Source organism: Hippocampus zosterae, chromosome 17 (assembly GCF_025434085.1).
Source record: "Hippocampus zosterae strain Florida chromosome 17, ASM2543408v3, whole genome shotgun sequence".
Classification (NCBI taxonomy): Eukaryota; Metazoa; Chordata; class Actinopteri; order Syngnathiformes; family Syngnathidae; genus Hippocampus; species Hippocampus zosterae.
This window is the reverse complement of record NC_067467.1, coordinates 5,639,034-5,658,357: the sequence shown is the minus strand read 5'-3', so window position 1 is coordinate 5,658,357 and position 19,324 is coordinate 5,639,034. Positions and strand designations below refer to the sequence as shown.

The window sequence follows — 19,324 nt, the reverse complement described above, 5'->3', positions numbered from 1 at the left end:
TGGTAGTCTCGATTTTGCTGTCATTTACTATTTTAACCTATTTTGGAATCGTTCTTTTTACCAGCCGGACGGTGTTCATCTTTCTGGGCAGTTCGATACTAGCAGCCAACATCCACCATGGCAGTCATCGATTCTACTCCCAGCTGACTCTTATTTACAAATTACTCAGCGCGCTGCTTCAACTTCTTCTACCCCTAACCACTGCAATAATAGGCTCACTACACCCACCTACAGGCCATAAAAGCTGCTCTCATCATAATCCGCCTCACTAGTGCCCCCTACAGGCCCCCGCTATCAATACCACTACCGACCAGACAGTTTCCCCATTCAGACCGTCATAGGCAGACGCCCCCCCCTACCCCCCGACACACACACTAAACGAAGCGATTTTAACATACAGTATTAACGGTGTTCGCACTTCCCATTCCTGCGACCGTAAATGCACGTCCGGCATAAAAATTAATCTGGCCGTGCTGCACGTGCGCTCTCTTTTAATGATGTAATCGATCGTTAGTCACTAAAAAAACAATTTGACTAAAATATTCAGATTTATTGATTATACTGTATACCTGTATATTTTTTAAAATGCATAATTATTTTACACTTTACGGTAAAGACGTAGCTGTGTGGGAGCTTCCAATTGGTTCCAAGACATTTTGGTGCGCGTATTGTTGATGAATGATCCATTTGGGACGAATCATTGCGCGCGAAACTCAGTTTGGAAAGAAAGCGGAAGCGACTGTACACAAGTTGAACATGAGTAAAAAGGACAACAGTAAGTTATCATCTTGGCTGTAATGATGTGTCGGTTTAATTTGTAGTCAAGTTAAACTGTTAAAAGTTTTAGTTAGAAATTCATAGTCAAGCAATAGCCTTGCATGCTAGCTAGCAACGAGAGATATACAATTCAAGCCGTCAAACGTAAGTGTGCTTACGGTACATTTCCACTATTAAGGATCCATAAATACGGTATACGTACGCACATTTTCATCCACACAGGTGCCGCAGTCATTCTCGCCTACCTGAATGAAAAGAACCGTCCTTACAGCTCCCAGGATGTCTTCTGTAACCTACAAAAACAGCACGGATTGGGCAAAACGGTTAGATTTAGATTTGAGGAGAAGCTGTGTTTAAAACAAATAAAGCATTGTCAAGTTTTTGGGGTTTTTTGGTCACCAGGCAGTGGTCAAATCCATGGAGCTGCTGGCGCTGGAAGGCAAGATAAAAGAGAAGATTTACGGCAAACAGAAAATTTATTTTGCTGATCAGGTTAGTTGAATGTTAATAGCCCACAAAACATCGGTGTCGTTCATTAAGTGCCATAAACAAGCCTGCTAGTCGGAAGCCCCGACATTGCAGTGGCCAAGTGATTAACTGGGGCTACACAACAATTCTGATGGTGCTGTGCCATTCTTAAGTCTCTCGGGTCCCCCGAGTATCGAGTATTTACCTGTGTGGCGGCGTCTGCGTATTTTATTTTTCTTCTTCGCAGTCTCAGTTTAAAGATGTGAACGATGCAGACCTGAAGGTTATGGACAGTCATATTGCTAAACTCACTGAAGAAATGCAGGTCCTCAACCAGAGCTGCAGACATCTGGAAGCAGGTACAGTAGCCCCATATTGTTCTCCAATGAGAAAGCATGTTGAGTCCAAATATTTTTTTCAAAGAAAATAAACCTGCATAAAAGAAAATTATCAAACAACTAATACAACTAATATTTGTATCCCCACGTATATGCACTTTCAGTTCAAGAAAACATTATTTTGGCCACGTAGTACTTTTCCATTTGAACTCAATCGTTCGTGATTTTTTTTGACATTTTTTTTTCAAAAAGTGACTTTTTTCTTGCAAAATTACAATTGTGAAGGGAAAAAACCCCTATGGACTTTTTCCTGATTGGGAAATTGTAGCTCAGAACATGTTTTTCTGACAACAGCACTCCTCTGTTGCAGAGTTGAAGGGGCTCAACAACAGCCTGACTTCACAGGAAATGACATCAGAGATCACTCGACTGAGAAACGAGTGTTCAGAATGTCGTGAGCGTCTGGACAAAATAAAATCGGCCACCAATCACGTTGCACCCGAGGAGAAAGACAAGGTTTGCCGTTTTTTTTTAAAGTGTTCACTACCCAATAATGAAATGTATCACTTCAGTGGTATTCGATTTTGGCTCAATTAGTGCAAAATATAAATAGTTCTGTATTATGCATTTGACATTAATCTCATCCAAAATATTCTAATTGCAGGTTTTGAAAGAGCACAATGTTTATGTAAAAGAGTGGCGAAAGAGGAAGAGACTGGTAATAAGAGTTTAAAGTCTTCTTAAATATTGTCGGCTTCGCTGATGACGTGTGGAAACTAGTTTTGCTCTAATTTACTTACCGGTAGGCTTCGGACATGATGGACACAATCCTGGAAGGGTATCCCAAGAGCAAGAAAGAGTTCCTGGTGGGTGAAATCAAGCTTTTGGAGTTTATCGCAACACTTTTTTGGGGGGGGATAAAGCGCAACATATCTGTGGCGTTTTCTTTTCAGGAGGAGGTTGGCGTGGAGACTGATGAAGACTACCAGGTGGTTGTGCCAACCGTTTGAAAATCAGTTTGCTCCATTTAGAAGAATGTACCAAACAACTCTGATTCATGTATATATGTTGTATTTTGTACATTTTACATGTTCACCTTGTACTTAAAAGCTGAGTGTGACTGTTTAGTTTCCCGTTCAGATCAATAACAAGCTTAATAAATTGGCAGCACGCACTATTTAGCCAAGCCAAAAAATGCTTTGCTGAAATCTTGTCCATGTGTCTGGACAGTGTTTTATAAAATGTAAGACAGTTCACTACATTATTTCAGACACTTAATTTCACCAGGAAAGACAGTCAGATAAGGAATTATCCTGGCCTTAACCAAGTAGCAGCACATTCAAAACCAAGCAAACATTAAACGCACAAGCTAACATCAAACGCAGATCATCAGTAGAAACATGAAGGGTCCAATGTTGCAGTTTGCCTCAAACAAGCACAGAGGCAGTTGAAACCCAATAAACCAAAATACTGAAGTACCGCGGAGGTTGTACAGCCATGTCTGGAAAACAACTACATCTTTAGTTGAATTGTAAGAGAATGAACAGGAATAAGCCAAGGACAGAACCCTGAGGCACACCCTCGGTTGAAAACATTTAAGCATGTACACAATGACGTCTACTTGTGCTATTATAGTTATCCAACCACACCACTTAACTGTTCAGTAATAGAGAGCTGAGAAGTCCTTGTTTTGGGACATCGTGAGCCACGAGATCAAATGCTTTGGATAAAAGAAGGCTGCAGCGTTTGTCAATACAATCGGTTACTGCTTGGTGTTGTGCGTTTTCAGATAGAAACGAAGCAACAACAACAAAAAAAGTATTCCAAGTCGCTTCTGATGAAAGCATTAAAGTACTAACTGTCATTGGGACAATTAGCTCCCCGCCATTTATTTACAAATCACATCCTAGTTTACTGTACAAAAGACAGCCCAGGAGCCCCTTACACACTGGCAACAAACACCCTTTTAACTTGGCTCGGTTACCGGTTTGCAAGGTAACGATGCGGGATGAAGTCGGCCTGGGAATGAGCCGGCTTGCGAGGTAGTATCAGAGGCGTAACGGGCTGATCGGCGCGAGATGGAAAAGAGTACATCCAAGCCCCCTTTTGTCGTGCTGACATCACCACGCCGAAGCTGCCCTGGACATACTCTCAACATCTTGCTGCTTTGAGCAACACCTGAACGGAACAGGCAAATAAATGCGGCCTTTACGGTCACGCCTCTGACGTGCAAATTTACTGGAACTGCGGTGTGGAAGCAGCTAGTGGAGATTGTAGTGCTTGTCGTTAGATACTTCACATAATATGGAAAATCTCACGCCCTGGAAAAGTCTGTTTGAATTGTCCTGTACCGAGACGGCTCCTCTCGGTGCTGATGTCGCTAAGCCATCAATATGGACCTAACATTGTCTTATGTACACTCACTGGCCATATTAGGCACATCGGCACAATTGAGTAAAATCTCTACAACTTCTGGCAAAGAATCTCTTTGAGCAGAGAGGGAGCCCTGAGCGAGAAAAGTCACACCCTCTTCAACATCTCGGGAACATCCCCGAGGCCCCCGTTTTCACATAATCCCCTGTCAGCTTTTGAAAACGTGACTGCTTTGTCTAAGGACACGTTATCGCAATTGTCAAAATGGCTCAAATCGTCAAAAATCTGACAAACATCAGGTGTGCCCCCCCCACCCCCTCTAACATATATACACAATCATGTTGCGTCACGGCCCGCGTCAGTAGAGCTGCCTGTTGATCTGCTGCAGCACGCCGACGACAAATTCCTTCAGCATCTACAGTGGGAAAGAAGGCAAAAAAAACATAAAGTGCCAAATTTTGAGCGGACCGGGCGCATGCGGTAGAAGTACCAGTGGCTTGCAGCGCTCCTCGATCCAGTTGATCACAGTGGCCGACAGTTCCTGGAAGCTATCGACGGACACGGAGCTGCTGAAGGAGTAAAAAAGCGAGTCCATGATGCTTTGGAAGATGTTGAACTTGATCTGGTCCGACACCTGGTTCGCACCCTGCTGCGGATGGCTCTGGTACGCCTCCACAATCTGCTCATAATTCCTATGAGGTGAAGACATGTGACAATGTCACCCATGTTTTCACACAATACCAAAAACATTTGTTTCATAAACGCCCCTATGAGTCACCTTCCCCTTCGCGTGCGGTTAGCTGACGACAAAAGTGCCACAAACCGCGTACCCGACGACTCACGTTTTCATGATCTTCAGCGCGGTCACTTCTTTCCTTAGGCGGGAAACTTCCTCATCCTGCTTTTTCTTCTCCTTGTGAAGAAATTTGATGTATTCGATGGCTGCAAACAGAAACGGATGCGTCGTCGTTACGTTTGCCGGATGCGCCCGCAACGGCCTTTTCCAGACTGCGTTTGGTTTTCTTGGCATTTGCTGCAGTGTTGCGCGTAAAATAACGCCAGGGTTTTCATTCCAACTTCAGCTGCTGCAGCCAACACTAGTGATTGTAATGACTGATTCGGTGGCACTTAAAACATCTCACCGGTCCTTTTATAAAATACCAAAATCAACAACACAAGTGCTTTTGAGAGCAAAATAAGGTATTTACAAGAATAAAAATCACCTGTGTATTTTACATTTGACAAACCATTTGCACAGTATTTAGTAGTAGTAGTATGTGGTAGCGTGTGCATGCACGCGTGCCGTGTACGTGCGTGTGTGCGTTTTTACAAATCACAAAGGTGACTGTAAAGCTGTATTTCCTATGATCCACCATGTTTATTTTGGTGTTTTTTCTCTCCTAGCTTAATAGTCAAACCAAAGATCATCTTTATTTATAAAGCGCTTTTGCAAAATATGCAGTGTTCAAGCGTTCTTTTCCCATTAAAAAATTGTAGTTGACAGTATTAGACGTTGACAGGGTCGTTAAGGTTCTGGGTGATGCCATTTCAGGTCAATGGCACTCAAAGAGCTAATGAGAAACAAATATTTTATTCATTAATTTTCACCACTATTTTATTTTCCTTCATATCTTCTGTATTTGTTCTTATTTAAAGCACTTTGTTAAGAGCAGAAACAGTTTATTCACAGTCCGATTTCTTGTACTGCGCTAACTCTTCGGACGTTCTAGCCCTTGTTGACATGTCGGCTTCAAAAGAATGTTTGCGGTAAGGTTTGTGGTGTCTTACTCTTCTGCAGGATGGTGGCCTTGCTGATCTTCTGAGCTCCCACAGCAAATTCAGACTGCAGGCAAGTCGGAACAACAGACTGCAGGTCATCATAGCCTTTCTGCAGAGGGAGATAAAGCGGCGTCCAATCTCAAGACACAACAACAGCTCAAATGTAGTCCGAGTCTCAGAACATTTCTCACCTTGATGGCGTCGCGCCGCTTCTGCTCGGCCTGCGTGTGTGCTTGCCTCCGCCGATCTTTGCAGGAATTCTTGTATAACGTCTCATGCCTGCAGTCGCTATCCTCATCATCTGTTGTCATATTAGATTAGTTTACATATTTCCCCTTCAATTATTTAAAACATTAACCGTCCCATCAAATAACCCGGAGTAGCCTTTTAACTACTTTTCTGCTGCTTACAGGTCAACTGTGAAGTAATTTTAGAACATCCCAAACGAACTATTTTCATGTCACAAGTGAACTAATTAAACAAAATACATTAGATAAACCATGAAAAAAATAGTTTCTATTTGGAGATACCTCAGAGAAAGCCCTTGACGGGAAACACACCTGTGTTTGGTACTGAGGAGGCACTTGTTGAGCTGATACTGTTGGCCCTGGACACCAGGCTCCCCGTCCTGGCCGCATCGGCAAAGAGAACTGCAACAAGGAACATTGTACAATGTTCATCATCATCATTAGCTTCTTCATGCGGGCAAGACATGGAGAGCGTCAAACTCACCAGGGTCAAAAACGCCATCGCCGAACGCCACGTCCGAGTGCTGAACCGTCACCGGGCAACAGAAGACGGAGAGAAGGAAAAGAGGGACAATAGTAAGATGAAGTAAACGAGCTGGCCTACATGAGGACAATAACACTCAAAACACCCACACTGAGCACTAGCTTGATTACTTCTTTTCACGCACGCACAAGACCGCAATCACCGCTGTTTGCCGCTTAAACCAGGTCACAGCCACACAATAGTCACCCAACTTGTGCCCAACACTGCTAAGAGAAGCCAAATGAAGAAAATGTCCTCTTTAAAAAAACATCAATAAAAGGCAGGAAAAGATGTGCTTGTTTACTGCACATTCTAAAAGAGTTGCTTAGATAGCTTACATGTCAGTTGTGGCTTGAAGCAAAAAAAGCAGTTTGTTTTGTAGACAAATGGCAACAGACTAACAATTACAAAAATAATACAAGCATTTAAAAAAGATTCTATACCATTAATTGAAAAACACAATGAAGGAGTTTTGAATATAATACTTTTTTTAAAAAAAAGATATAGCAGTATCTTAATGTGCCCTGCGATTGGCTGGCGACCCGTTCAGGGTGTTTATGCTTATAGCCTGAAAGTCAGCCGTGACACATCGATGAAAAAAATAATAACGGAAACACACCTTTTAAAATGTATTTAAAAGTAATCACCATGAAATCAATATAATCACGAAAAGCAAATACAAGGAAAAAAAATACGTGTGTAATAAATGATGTATATTTCATGTTTCCTTCATGACGAGCCATATTTCCATTGATAGTGAGTGATGTTACATCTCTGATGGACATCAACAATATCGTTTTTTAAAAATGAATTAGGATACTAACAAAACGGTTGACCGAGTAGTTTATTTGAAAAGCATATTTTAACACGCATCTGACACTAGACTCATTCAACAGTTCCATAACTCGCTGACTGCAAACTGATTAAAAAATCCGAAACTTACTTCACAAACACTTTTCAAAGTAGAAAACAACAACAACAATAAAAACATTCTCATTTTCGATGAAATTAAATAAAAACATTGACTGCCCAAAACGGCGTTTATTACAGGCTTGCGATAGCAGACACGCACACAAAAGCCTCACAACTACACTCACTTGACAAGCAAGACAACAAAGCTCGACTCACTGACAGCCAGGGCAGCCGAAAGCGAACCAACGCACGACGGCTTACTTGTGGCTGATGTCACAAAAGTCTTGTAACAAGACAAAAAAAGATGATGTTTGTTACGAACACACGACTCGAGTTTACCTTGCCGTGGTCCTCGGGCGACGTTGTCGGATCCGCCATTTTGGATGTCCGTAATAACGTTGGTGCGTTCGCGGTGCTTCTGGTAAACTTTGCATGCACCCAGAACCAAAACGACTCCCTCCGCTATCAAAACGCAGTACAAGATCAGCTGGCAAAGTAAGAAGTGCTGTCTTTAAATGGTCGTGAAACATTCGCTTGAACAGAATGCCGGCTATTGTCAACGTCAAGGCATTGTGACTGATTCATGTGGGTGTTTGTTCCATTTTTTTACAAGCACCCCTCAAATGTCACAGGCCGGGATGCAATAGTCCATTTAAACCACACGGTGTCGCTGTTTCTCTCTTGGATCACTTGACTGGCCTCCAAGCAAGCTGGCCTCCCTTAAAGGGTAAAGATCAAACCCAAGGGTGGCTTCATGTGAAAAGTAGCCAGTCTATGTGATACAAAATGACTATGTCATCTTTAACCTCAAACATCTACATCCACCCTTACAGTTTCTACCACAATCCTCACCCCATGTGTGCGCTCCACCCCGTGTTCGTTGCATTGTCGCCATGTACAGGAAGTTACCCTTCTGCTTTTCTGTTTGTGCGGTTTCTGTCTTTCTGCCTCGCAGAGTGTGTCGCCTTCCGCTCAGAACCCGCACTCAGAGCTCTTCTCGAGGTGTTGTTCTTCCATCCTTAACCACCTCGCAATGCAGCCCCTCTCTCCACAAGGCCTCATCTAGGCCTACGCGCTCTTTCAGGGTGAGCACAGCCCGCTCTGGTATGTGCTGATTTCTCGGCAAAAGTTGTTTGTGCACGGCTTTCCTCCTGGATTACTTGTGGAGATTAGTGATGGGGAATGCCGGGGGCTCGGAGCAGGAGTCACTGCCCGACGGCCGCGAGTCCAGGAGCTCGGTGGGCACGGCATCCGTCATGAGCGAGCCCGGCGCCCCGACGCTGCCCAAGAAGCAGCCGGCTCCCACCAAACTGCCCTTGCCTGCCGAGGAAGAGCTGGAAGAGCGCTTCAATGTAGTGCTGGTGAGTGAAGAACAGGTTTTAAACTCACTGTAATAATCCTACTGAGGTTCCGACGCAGAATTAGGCAGAAATCACCTGTTTTGAAGTAAATTAACAACTTCAAATGTTTACAAAGTACAGGGCAGTGAAAAAGTAGGTATGTATTTGCAAGACTTTTTGTCTTTATTATTTAATGTCTATGTTTGTATTTACATACAAACACTCTAGGCACAGGCTAATGATTGGGATAGGTATACGATAGGGAAAAAGCAGCAGCAACAGAAACCAGGAACAGGAATGTGGAAATGCTAAAGGCCATATGAGTACGCAGCATGAGACCTTAATGGTCATTTGTATGTTACTCATGATAACTCTTAAAGAAAGCTGTCTTTTATGCTCCCACAGTATTATGGATTACAATTGCATACAGGGCCAAAATAAATCATCGGCTATATAAAGCCTAAAAACTGTGAATTACCCACAGCACTTCAGAGATCAAAACAATTACAAAAATGAAATGAAATGTAAAAAAAACCAACAAGTTTGGCACCATGACTTGGTATGGCATGCGATGCGTGCAGGCCCTATAGAGGAAGTGGGGCAACACACCACTGCCACAGACCAGAAGACCGGAAAGCAGCATGCTTTCAACATGCTCATTCACTATGATCTTGTGACTTTTGAGTTTATAAGCGATCATATTTAGTTTAAGTCGTAGGAAGTTGATATTCAAAAATGACCAGGTGGATTGATTTCTCCCAGCCGATTGCTGAAGAAATTACTTCTGAAAACAAATAACTTAGTTCTACTTGTTGTGTAAAATTTTTATTACCAAATAAACAATACTACCAGTACTACTATTACTACTAGTGATTATCATTACTATTATTATTATTATGATCTTATTTTTATTGTTGTTATTATTGTATTTCATGCCACCATGAGTATAAATATGTACTTTTTCATTATTTTTATTCCCTGAACACATTGTTTTCTGCTCTCCAATATTTTTCTTTTGCGAATTAGCAGGTACAGTAGTTCCAAGTGTGTGTGTGTGTCCTGTGTGTTGACATATAGGCCTTTACATTTTTGACACAATTTTCCGCTTTAGGAGAAGTGGAATAAACAATGCATTTTTTTTTCCATTTGCTGGCCGCACCCACTCAGCCATTGAGTATGACGTCAATTCCTGTCTGAGCCAAACTATTTTGGAGGAGGTACCATGAACAGGAGCTATGTGTTTAGCAAACAAGCAATGAACACGTGTTTGTCAAGTCTAAAAGCGAGCGCCTACATGAACTTGGCTAATTTTTTTGGGTGGTCAAGTCTTGATCATTTAACTGTCAAACCACAATGAAAGCAAGAGAAAAGACGCCAGAAAAGACGCGTATGAGGCCTTCACTCACCAGGTCCTTAAGTACACCGCGATAAACAAAAGAAAAGTTAGGAGTGACTCAAATCAAAGCATACTTTGAATTTGTTGGATGACGTTGTGGATAAATATAATTGACCAATGACAACATAAGTGAATAAATACGCTTTTTATACTGTTCACTGAAATTAACTTGCTAGCTAATTTGCAAGCGGCAGTACGGAACAAAATGGCCGCCCCATGAGATGGTTATAAACAGGGAGATTTTTCTCCTTGATTCATTTTCTACAAACACAATATCAATCTGTGTTTAGAATAATAAAAGGGCGTAGGACATATAATCGCAAAGAAAAAATTGTCTTAATTCAGCTTTAAAAGACAACGTCCTTGGCAGAGCTAAAAAAAAAAAGAGTAATGCTTTAAAGTACTGGATTTAGTGAGAATGGTGTTGTGTGCATTCTTTTTTATCTTCTCAGAATAACAGTTTGGTCACAAAACATCTCTTATATTTCCAAATAAAAAAGCTAAAAAAATACGGGTTAGTAATAAGAATGTTACTGTATTTCAGAGCTACATGAACCTGCCACCAGATAAACTGCAGCTCTTGAGTCAGTATGACAACGACAAGAAATGGGAGCTAGTCTGTGACCAGGTAGGTTGTTTTATTTTACATATTGTAATTTTAAATATAATTTATTCTAGGTTAAATATTTTAAATTGTGTCTAATGTAATAGCACGCCTACACATAGCACGCATATGTGGTTAAGCGCAATGATAAAAACGCAAAGGTGTCAGCATGGTAACAGTGTCGGATGATGGCACACATCGATTAGTCTGTGTTGCCGTGGGTTAGTGTGTGTCGCTCAGATCACTCCTCTCTGCTATGTCAGGAACGCTTCCAGGTGAAAAGTCCTGCGTCCACGTACCCAGCAAAGATCCGGAGCTTTTACCAGGACCAAGTGGTGGTGTCTCGCCGGGTCAGTTAACTTGATCATCCCTCATCTTGATTGTACGATGTAGTAGAGCCCAACCGATGAATCAGCCGATATTAGCCTGTTCCAAATCGGCAAATATTTGCATATTATTATTGGAGATTTTGGACAATTGTTTAATTGCTTTTTAAAATCACATTTACACATTACAACATAAGACAAAGAATCCCCCCCCAAAGAAAAAAAAAACCTCTTGCCTGATTTATCCTCTCCGCAAATTGTCGGAATCGGCACCTGTCGAAAAAAAAAAATGGGTGAGGTGCTACTTTGCAGTCCAACGTTATGTTGTTTATGATTTTAATGACTTAAATGCTCTGCTGGTGCTTGTTCATCAGAAGAAAAAAATCCAAGATGCCACCAAGGTCCTCAAGGATTTGGAAATATCCCTGCGCACCAACCACATCGGGTGAGCAACATGAATTCACCCCAAATAAGTGAATGCATTCCGAATCTATAACTGTTTATACGACTTTGTGTCTTACAGTTGGGCTCAAGAGTTCCTCAATGAGCAGAATAAAGGTCTGGATGTGTTGGTGGAGTATTTGTCTCAGGCCCAGTGCGACGCCCCGTGAGTAGCGCAGCGGCAATAGCTCGAAAAGTTTTCCGATATTCCCCCAGCCATCCACCAAAATCACTTCAGATATGGCATTTCTCCTGCAGGTTTGACGTGGAGAACGAGAATGGCGCTACCCTGAGCGACAGATCGAGGCCTGTCAATGGGAGGTCCATTGAGGACTTGACCAAGACCGGTGGCGCCGGCAGTGGCAGTGGCGGCGGCGGCTCGCACTCGCACGGGGTGACCCGAGCGGCACGAGCGTTCACAGTGAGGTTAGAATGTCTCTACAAAATCGAGGTTATCTTTTGCATTGACAGTCCACCGCGGACTGACGCTTATGCTGTCATCACGAACAGAATCAGCTCCACTCTTGGGAATAAAATGCTCAAAAAGTCTCATTCACCAAGTCACAGAGATGACGTGCATGTGTGCATCATGTGCCTGAGGGCCATTATGAACTATCAGGTACCACTGTTATTTGCGTTCATGAAAACAAACAAAATCACTCACAACTGAAGAAACACAAGAATGTTCTGAAAACATCCTCATGTTGCCCTATATCTGCTCTGGTCATGTTTTACCTTTTTGTTTCAGTCGGGTTTCAACCTGGTCATGACGCACCCGCGTTGTGTCAATGAGATCACGCTCAGTCTGAACAGCAGGAATCACAGGTGTGTGTGTGTGTGTGCGTGTGTGTGTGTGCGAGTGTATATGTACCTGTGACATCATCATCACTTGTTTCTTCTGTGACAGGACCAAGGCCCTGGTGCTGGAGCTGCTGGCTGCCGTCTGTCTAGTCAGAGGAGGACATGACATCATCCTGTCGGCCTTTGACAACTTCAGAGAGGTTCTGTCATAATAATCACATTCGTAGTAGTAATAATGATAATAGATACAGTATCAGTAGACGACACACTCCTTCTGTTAATACTCACTTTGCTCGTGCACCACATGTGGGCAAAAAGGTGTAATGCACAAACAATATGAACATTTTTCTATATTTCACCCCAAAATTATAATATTGTTATTATTATACAATATACGCTGTATGTTACTGATATTTAAATAAAACTGCATATAATTGTTTTTTTGTCCTCCCTGTCAGGTGAGCAAAGAGAAGTACCGCTTTGAGAAGCTGATGGAGTATTTCGTCAATGACGATTGCAACATTGACTTCATGGTGGGTCCTACTTATGTTTTGTAGCGCGTAAAATTGTATAATCATTTGAAAAAGGTTGTTACAAATGGAATCACATCAATTTGCAGGTGGCCTGCATGCAGTTCATCAACATTGTGGTCCATTCCGTGGAGAACATGAACTTTCGCGTGCACCTGCAGTACGAGTTCACCAACTTGGGCTTGGACAAATATCTGGAAGTGAGATGACTTTGCTGTCGTACCTAATGAAGTGTCCAGTGAAAAGAGTTCACCGATGCGCATCACGCGTATCGTCCGTGTATTTTAGAGTCTGCGGCAAACAGAGAGCGAGAAGCTCCAGGTGCAGATTCAGGCCTACCTGGACAACGTGCTGGACGTCGGTGCTTTATTGGAGGACGCCGAGAGCCGAGGCGGCGTTCTGGAGCATGTGGACCAGCTGCAGGACCACAACGTTCAGGTGGGCTGCGTAGACCGCATGAGTGCAGCGGAGGTCGTGGATGTGTGCTCAGATGTTCCTTGCGCTGTCCTTTTCAGCTCAATGCTCAGCTCCAAGAGATGGAGTCTCAGAGTGCGGAGAAGATTTCCGAGCTCGAGACTCAACTCATGCAGGCCACCAAAGAGGCCGAGTTGCTCAAGGTATGTTTATTTACTCACCTGAAGAATGCAGTTTGTTGTTGTTCAAGTTATTCATTCCAGTCCAAGCTTCAGTGGGCCGGCTTCACTGCCAAGGGGGGCGCCACCACATGCAATTCTGCGGGTGCCCCATAATAGGAGGGAAGACGTCAATAGTGTTTTCCCATTCCAGGAAAGCCTGAGAGACTCGTGCTCTCAGGTGAGCACCTTGCAGCAGAGGGAACGGGAGAAGGAGCTGGACAGAGAGCGGGAGAAAGAGAGGGAACGTTTGAGCATGGCGACTTCTCAGGCACCGTCTGAGCTGGAGCAGAAGATCCAAGAGCTGCAGGAGAAGGGTCTGATCTGCTTGACCAGGACCCCCTCGGGAGGTTTGGACATCAAAGTTGTGCCCATCACCGTGACCGATTACGTTTTGGCACCAACAACCCAGGCCGAGGTGGCTTGTGCCACCTCAGATATAGATGATCTATCCATCGTCCATCCCTCGACTCCCTCGGCTCCCTCAGCTCCCTCGGTTCCCTCGGCTCCCTTGACTCCCTCGGTTCTCTCAGCTTCCTCAGCACCTCCACCACCACCACCAGCACCACCAGCACCTTGTGCTTCTGGAAGAGAGCCAACACCACCACCTCCTGAACCTCTCGCCAAAGGAGGGCTGTTACCACCTCCTCCTCCACCTCCTCCACTTGTTAGTGGAGGAGGGCCACCGCCACCTCCACCACCGCCTCCTCAATTTGCCGCCGGAGGAGGGCCGCCACCACCGCCGCCACCTCCTCCTCCACCTTCCGCTGGAGAACGGCCTCCACCTCCGCCGCCTCCACCTGGTGTTTCTCTTCCACCCCCTCCGGGAGCTCCCAGCATTCTGTCTGGTAGTGAGACTTTCTGAGTGGTGGAAGGATCTAGATCCAGATCTAAAATCCTAAAATGATAGTTATATGGTCTTCTTTGTGTCTCCTCAGGGATGAAAAGTAAGAAGACTATCCAGACTAAGTTCAGGATGCCGTTGTTGAACTGGCAGCCTCTAAAACCAAATCAGGTCACGGGAACTGTGTTTCATGAGCTGGATGATGAACAAGTCTTGGAGGTAGTAGGACACACGTCGGACAGAGAGCTGTCTCTGGAGGTCTTGAGGTGAGGGTACAAGGTTTATCGTTCTTCTACATCCATCCAGGAGCTGAACATGGAGATGTTTGAAGAACAATTCAAGACTAAGGCGCAAGGTAACCCGACAGACCCGATGAAGGTGAAAAAGAAGTTGGGGCCCAAGGTTTGCAGCAAGACATCTTTGATTGACCCCAACAAGGCCAAGAATTTGGCCATCACGTTACGGAAAGGCGGGATGACTCCTTCGCAAATCTGCACCGCCATCGAGACGTACGGACTGCCTAACTGACTTCCTTCATGACTTTGTAGAATTTTAAAGGAAAACAGTCTTGTTGTCGTTTCCCTTTTACAGGTACGATCAGCAGTCCTTGTCCATTGACTTTCTAGAGCTATTGGAGCACTTTATACCCTCAGACTATGAGATAAAGCTGCTGATCAACTACGAGAATGACGGCCGACCCCTCGAGGACTTGACGGATGAAGACCGCTTCATTTTGCGCTTCGGCAAGATCCCTCGCCTGAGCCAGCGGATTAACACGCTCACCTTCATGGGAAACTTTCCCGAGAGTGTCAAACGACTGCAGCCGGTGAGTCGAGCCTCATCCGAAAGTGTTGGAACAATGATATGAGTATTTGTACTCTGCAACAGCAAATCAACTCCATCATCGCCGCGTCCATGTCCATCAAGTCTTCGGCCAAACTAAAAAAGATCTTAGAGGTCAGTCAAAGAGATTTAACTTTCTCATGAAGGCTTCAGACAGATCCTGACTTTGTCTTTTTTGCATTTAGATCGTTTTAGCGTTTGGCAACTACATGAACAGCAGCAAGAGAGGGGCAGCTTATGGCTTTAGACTGCAGAGTCTAGACCTTGTAAGTGGCTTCCCAAGAGCGTAATGGAGATCAGTGGTAGAAGAATGTTTTCAAGGAACGATGTCAACTTGTGTTTGTCTCGCAGCTACTGGAAACAAAGTCCACAGACCGAACGCAGACACTGCTCCACTTCATTGCCAACATTGTCCATGAGAAGTACCCCGACTTGGCCAACTTCCACACGGAGCTCCACTTTGTGGACAAGGCAGCCCTTGGTACTTGCTCAGGCTTGCGTCTTTTGTGTGACACCAATGCGCCGACTCAAAAGTTCCTGTCTCTTTGCCAGTGTCCTTGGACAGCATCCTCCAGGATATCCGCTCCTTGGAGCGAGGAATGGAAATGACCAAGAAGGAGTTCATGATACAGGATGACAGCCCGGTCTTGAAGGAGTTCATCAAAAGCAACAGCGAGCCATTGGAGTCTCTGAAGAAAGACAGCAAGACTGCTCAGGTTTAGCCTCCAATACCAACAAGTGAGCTTGTGCATCAACCTGACCTCAACTTCTCCATTGCGCAGGAGGCTTATTGCTCGGTTGTGGAGTATTTCGGCGAGAACCCCAAAACAACGCAGCCGGCCATGTTCTTCCCACTCTTTGTACGCTTTATCAAAGCCTACAAGGTGAGAATGTCGGGTGGGGTTGCGAAACAGTGGAACATCTGGACCCGATGACTCAGTTTTGGTTTTTTTGGGTTGCAGAAAGCCGAGCAAGACAATCAGCTGAAGAAGAAAATGGAGCTTGAGATGAGCCAAACTCAAGATAGCTCGCCAGCAAAGGCCGGAGGCCATAAGGTAAAATATTTGGGGTGTAATAAGGACATGCATTTTAGATTAGGATTTTTGGCTACAGTGCAGAAGTTCTCACATGGAACAGAGACGGTAAGGTACAGCAAATATTATAAATCGATGCAGCTCGGTTTCTGGCTAGTGGACGATGTGACTGGCAACGTGCTTTTGGTAGTATGTCAAACTTCATCACACAATATGGGAAGATCAATGCAGACAGAAAAAACATCGAGTTGCAAGCGCACATTTTTAGACTGTTCAAACTGTTGCAGTTAGTCTCCATACTTGATTTCCTAGCAAGAAAACAAGCCTGCGAACACCACGGCTGACCTGTTTGTTTGGGCTGGGTCATGTGATGTTTGAATTTCTTTTGGACTCTATTTTAACTCTTTCTGTGTCTTGATATCCTTTTAGGGTCCGCAGATGCCCAAAATGGACTTCATTGCCGAACTGAAGAGGAAGCAGGTGCAACCTCAGGTGCGCGAGGGCAAGGACGGTGCTTTGGAGGATATCATTACAGGTAAAACCATCTGACAAATGGACTTGTGTATCAAGTGTTTGCTTGGTCATACCGTTGCCTGTAACTGTTGGTTCTCCGCCTTTTAGATCTGAGGAATACGCCGTACCGCCGCACAGAGGGTCGCCGGACAGCTCAACGCGCGGACACCTAAAAGAGACAACAACCTCCAGGCTGAAAGTGGATTGATACACAAGACGTCAACTTGAAATCTCCTGTCAGTAAAACAACATGATGCTCTGTTGACATTTTTGCAGGAAGTTGCTTTGTAAATAAATACGTACATTCAAGATGTATTTTAATCCAAGAAATCACCGTACATTTTCAGATGTATGCCTGTATTGTTCTTTATAAAATAAAAAAATAAAAAAACTTTTTTAAATTTGAAAAGCTCATTCAGTATTTATGTGACTTTACACAGGCAGGGCCATATACTCGAGGCAAACATAAATTTGTCTGCTTGTGCCACCCAGTCATACATCATCAAAATTACATTGGACCAGCCGCACCACAATTTGGACGTGATCTGAGCAGTCTTAATGACAGACTGACTTTCCGCCACCAAATTATGATTCCGCTGTGCGTATCGTCAAGGACACGCGCTAGTTACTTTGGAACACCCGATGCAGCGTTGTCTGTCAAATTGGCAAACAGGAAATTGGCACGAAAGTCAGGATACGCCAGCGTTTCCGCGTGAACCTTCGATGAACCCAGAGGCCCTTAGTGTTACAGTAACACTCCCATTTTGAATAAGTCATACTATCGACATCGCAGCCACGGGTAATATTTATAGTGCTAATGCTAGCTTAATCTTGTTAGCACTGCTATTTTGTTACAAGCGATGTCTTGTTTTTGTTGTATTCTTGGCCCTTGCTAAGAGACAAGAAATCCACAGAGAATCGGGGGAACTGTACAAGAGGAGCTGCACTTTATTGGACAAACAATCACAGCAAAGTATGTACAAAACATTTTGTCACACACATTTCCTCACGTAATGTCATCCACGCTAATAAATGAAGTCCAGAATCATTAGTCTTTTTTTTTAAATAAATTGATAGATATATATTGTATGTGTTGTATTGCATATATTTATAATATATCTATGATATTATTTTTTGTTTTTTATGTCACACTAACTACAAACTCTGGGCCGCATTGCACTGGAGCGATCCCGTCCTAACATGCCTGCCTTTGATTCACACACAAAACCAAGAGAACATCTCAACGTCACCTTTTCTTTTTTTAATCCTTTCTTTGAAATTATTTTTTGAGAAAACACCCATGATTGACATCTTAGTATTATTTTTTTTTTAAATCATCTTGACTGCACCGTGCAATTGTTTGAGACGATACATGCGTCTGTGTTAATACCTTTGAACCTGTTATTATTTTCTGAATAAATAATATTACTAAATCAATAGATTTGGATTTTTGGACATAATTTCTTGGACTGGCTAGGAACGATTTTACTATTTACACAATGTTTGTTTCTTCTACTTTGCGATGCTGTTTGAACATCCACACACTCGTAAAAAAAACAGTACATATACTATATACAATACATACGATATTAGTGATATTTAAAAAAAAAAGTTGAACACTCCATTGTTGAGCCATCTTTGTGTTTCTGTTTCCCGATTTTTTGTTTTTTTGTAACTGCTTAAGAGCCTTGCAGTATGATGTGCAGAGTCGGATGCAACATTCAAGTCAAGTGACCTCAAACGAACTTTGTACTTAACACCATCGAGTGGACAGCACCAAAACATGTACACACAGCATGGGGTGATTTAAAAAAAATGCATCATTAAATTTTACAAAGAAAATTTTAAAAATAAACACTTTTTCAAATAAAATGTTTGGGTCACTAATTCCTCAATACATACATTATAGAACATGTGTCCATCCAGAAAATCCTAAAATAAAACAAAACTTTAAAAAAAGGAGCTATTTATATTTCTGAGTCTATACAGATAATATATTTTAAAACAAATCTAATAAAAATGTCCCACGCATATGAATAAATAATCTCCATATGGAATGTGAAATGGAAAAAACCAAATCTGTACAAAATGATCACACTGTTCATTTATAAAAACTAAAGCGATGAAAACATTTTACAGTAGATCCTCATTTGTAGTCTAAGTCTATATACTCTATGTATTTATAAATATGTATATCATAATAATCACACTTTTTTTCACAAGTATACTGTCACACACACACGCACACATCTACAGTATATACACAAGCACACACACACAGACACACATATGTAAATAAAATACTTTGCGCTAATTCAAGATTATAGTTGTGCCCACCCTAAAGAAGTGTCGTACAAAGGGTGATGGTGTTTCAGGGGGGATGGGCGGGGGTCATGTGTCAAACCTCCAAGATTAGCCAATGCTGCATTTCTTAATTCCCATTTTTTAATCTGCAAAATTTGAGAAAATGTGCTCAGTGTGCTCTTCTGCCATGCTGATGATGTCACAGGGGAGTGAAACACGGTCTGGGGATCTGGGACGGTTTCACGGTGCAGTCAATGGGCTTCTTTTCTATCCACTTTTAATTTGCTGACACAAATGA

The 19,324-nt window shown here is 43.1% G+C and overlaps 4 protein-coding genes across 5 annotated transcripts in view; 2 read left to right on the top strand and 2 right to left on the bottom strand.

The window, feature by feature from the left end:
• cntnap1 (contactin associated protein 1) overlaps positions 1-19,324 on the bottom strand; it is a 155,683-nt gene that overhangs the window by 71,748 nt on the left and 64,611 nt on the right. The window lies entirely within an intron of this gene.
• psmc3ip (PSMC3 interacting protein) lies at positions 400-3,058 on the top strand. The gene is made up of 8 exons (XM_052048667.1): positions 400-775; positions 1,000-1,100; positions 1,180-1,269; positions 1,493-1,604; positions 1,954-2,099; positions 2,248-2,301; positions 2,390-2,449; positions 2,537-3,058. The coding sequence occupies exons 1-8, from the start codon at positions 679-681 to the stop codon at positions 2,591-2,593; spliced, it is 717 nt and encodes a 238-aa protein (XP_051904627.1). The 5' UTR covers positions 400-678; the 3' UTR covers positions 2,594-3,058.
• mlx (MAX dimerization protein MLX) lies at positions 2,638-7,906 on the bottom strand. The gene is made up of 8 exons (XM_052048666.1): positions 7,758-7,906; positions 6,468-6,507; positions 6,296-6,385; positions 5,927-6,036; positions 5,745-5,844; positions 4,799-4,898; positions 4,447-4,648; positions 2,638-4,371 (listed from the first exon to the last, which is right to left on the bottom strand). Exons 1-8 carry the CDS (start codon positions 7,794-7,796, stop codon positions 4,315-4,317), a joined length of 738 nt encoding a protein of 245 aa, XP_051904626.1. The 5' UTR covers positions 7,797-7,906; the 3' UTR covers positions 2,638-4,314.
• On the top strand, positions 7,796-17,854 carry fmnl1a (formin-like 1a). 2 transcript variants are annotated; one of them, XM_052048623.1, is made up of 27 exons: positions 7,796-7,913; positions 8,032-8,145; positions 8,374-8,779; positions 10,699-10,782; positions 11,022-11,108; positions 11,459-11,529; positions 11,608-11,691; positions 11,784-11,951; positions 12,036-12,144; positions 12,274-12,350; positions 12,433-12,526; positions 12,785-12,859; positions 12,946-13,056; positions 13,145-13,294; positions 13,372-13,473; positions 13,643-14,336; positions 14,427-14,551; positions 14,639-14,841; positions 14,924-15,158; positions 15,221-15,289; positions 15,361-15,441; positions 15,527-15,656; positions 15,728-15,891; positions 15,958-16,059; positions 16,138-16,230; positions 16,639-16,744; positions 16,831-17,854. In XM_052048623.1, the coding sequence occupies exons 3-27, from the start codon at positions 8,594-8,596 to the stop codon at positions 16,893-16,895; spliced, it is 3,465 nt and encodes a 1,154-aa protein (XP_051904583.1). In that variant the 5' UTR covers positions 7,796-7,913; positions 8,032-8,145; positions 8,374-8,593; the 3' UTR covers positions 16,896-17,854. The 2 variants fall into 2 exon arrangements, with proteins under 2 accessions (XP_051904583.1, XP_051904584.1); XM_052048624.1 differs by lacking the exons at positions 7,796-7,913; positions 8,032-8,145; positions 8,374-8,779; positions 10,699-10,782 and having other exon boundaries at positions 11,040-11,112; positions 11,462-11,529.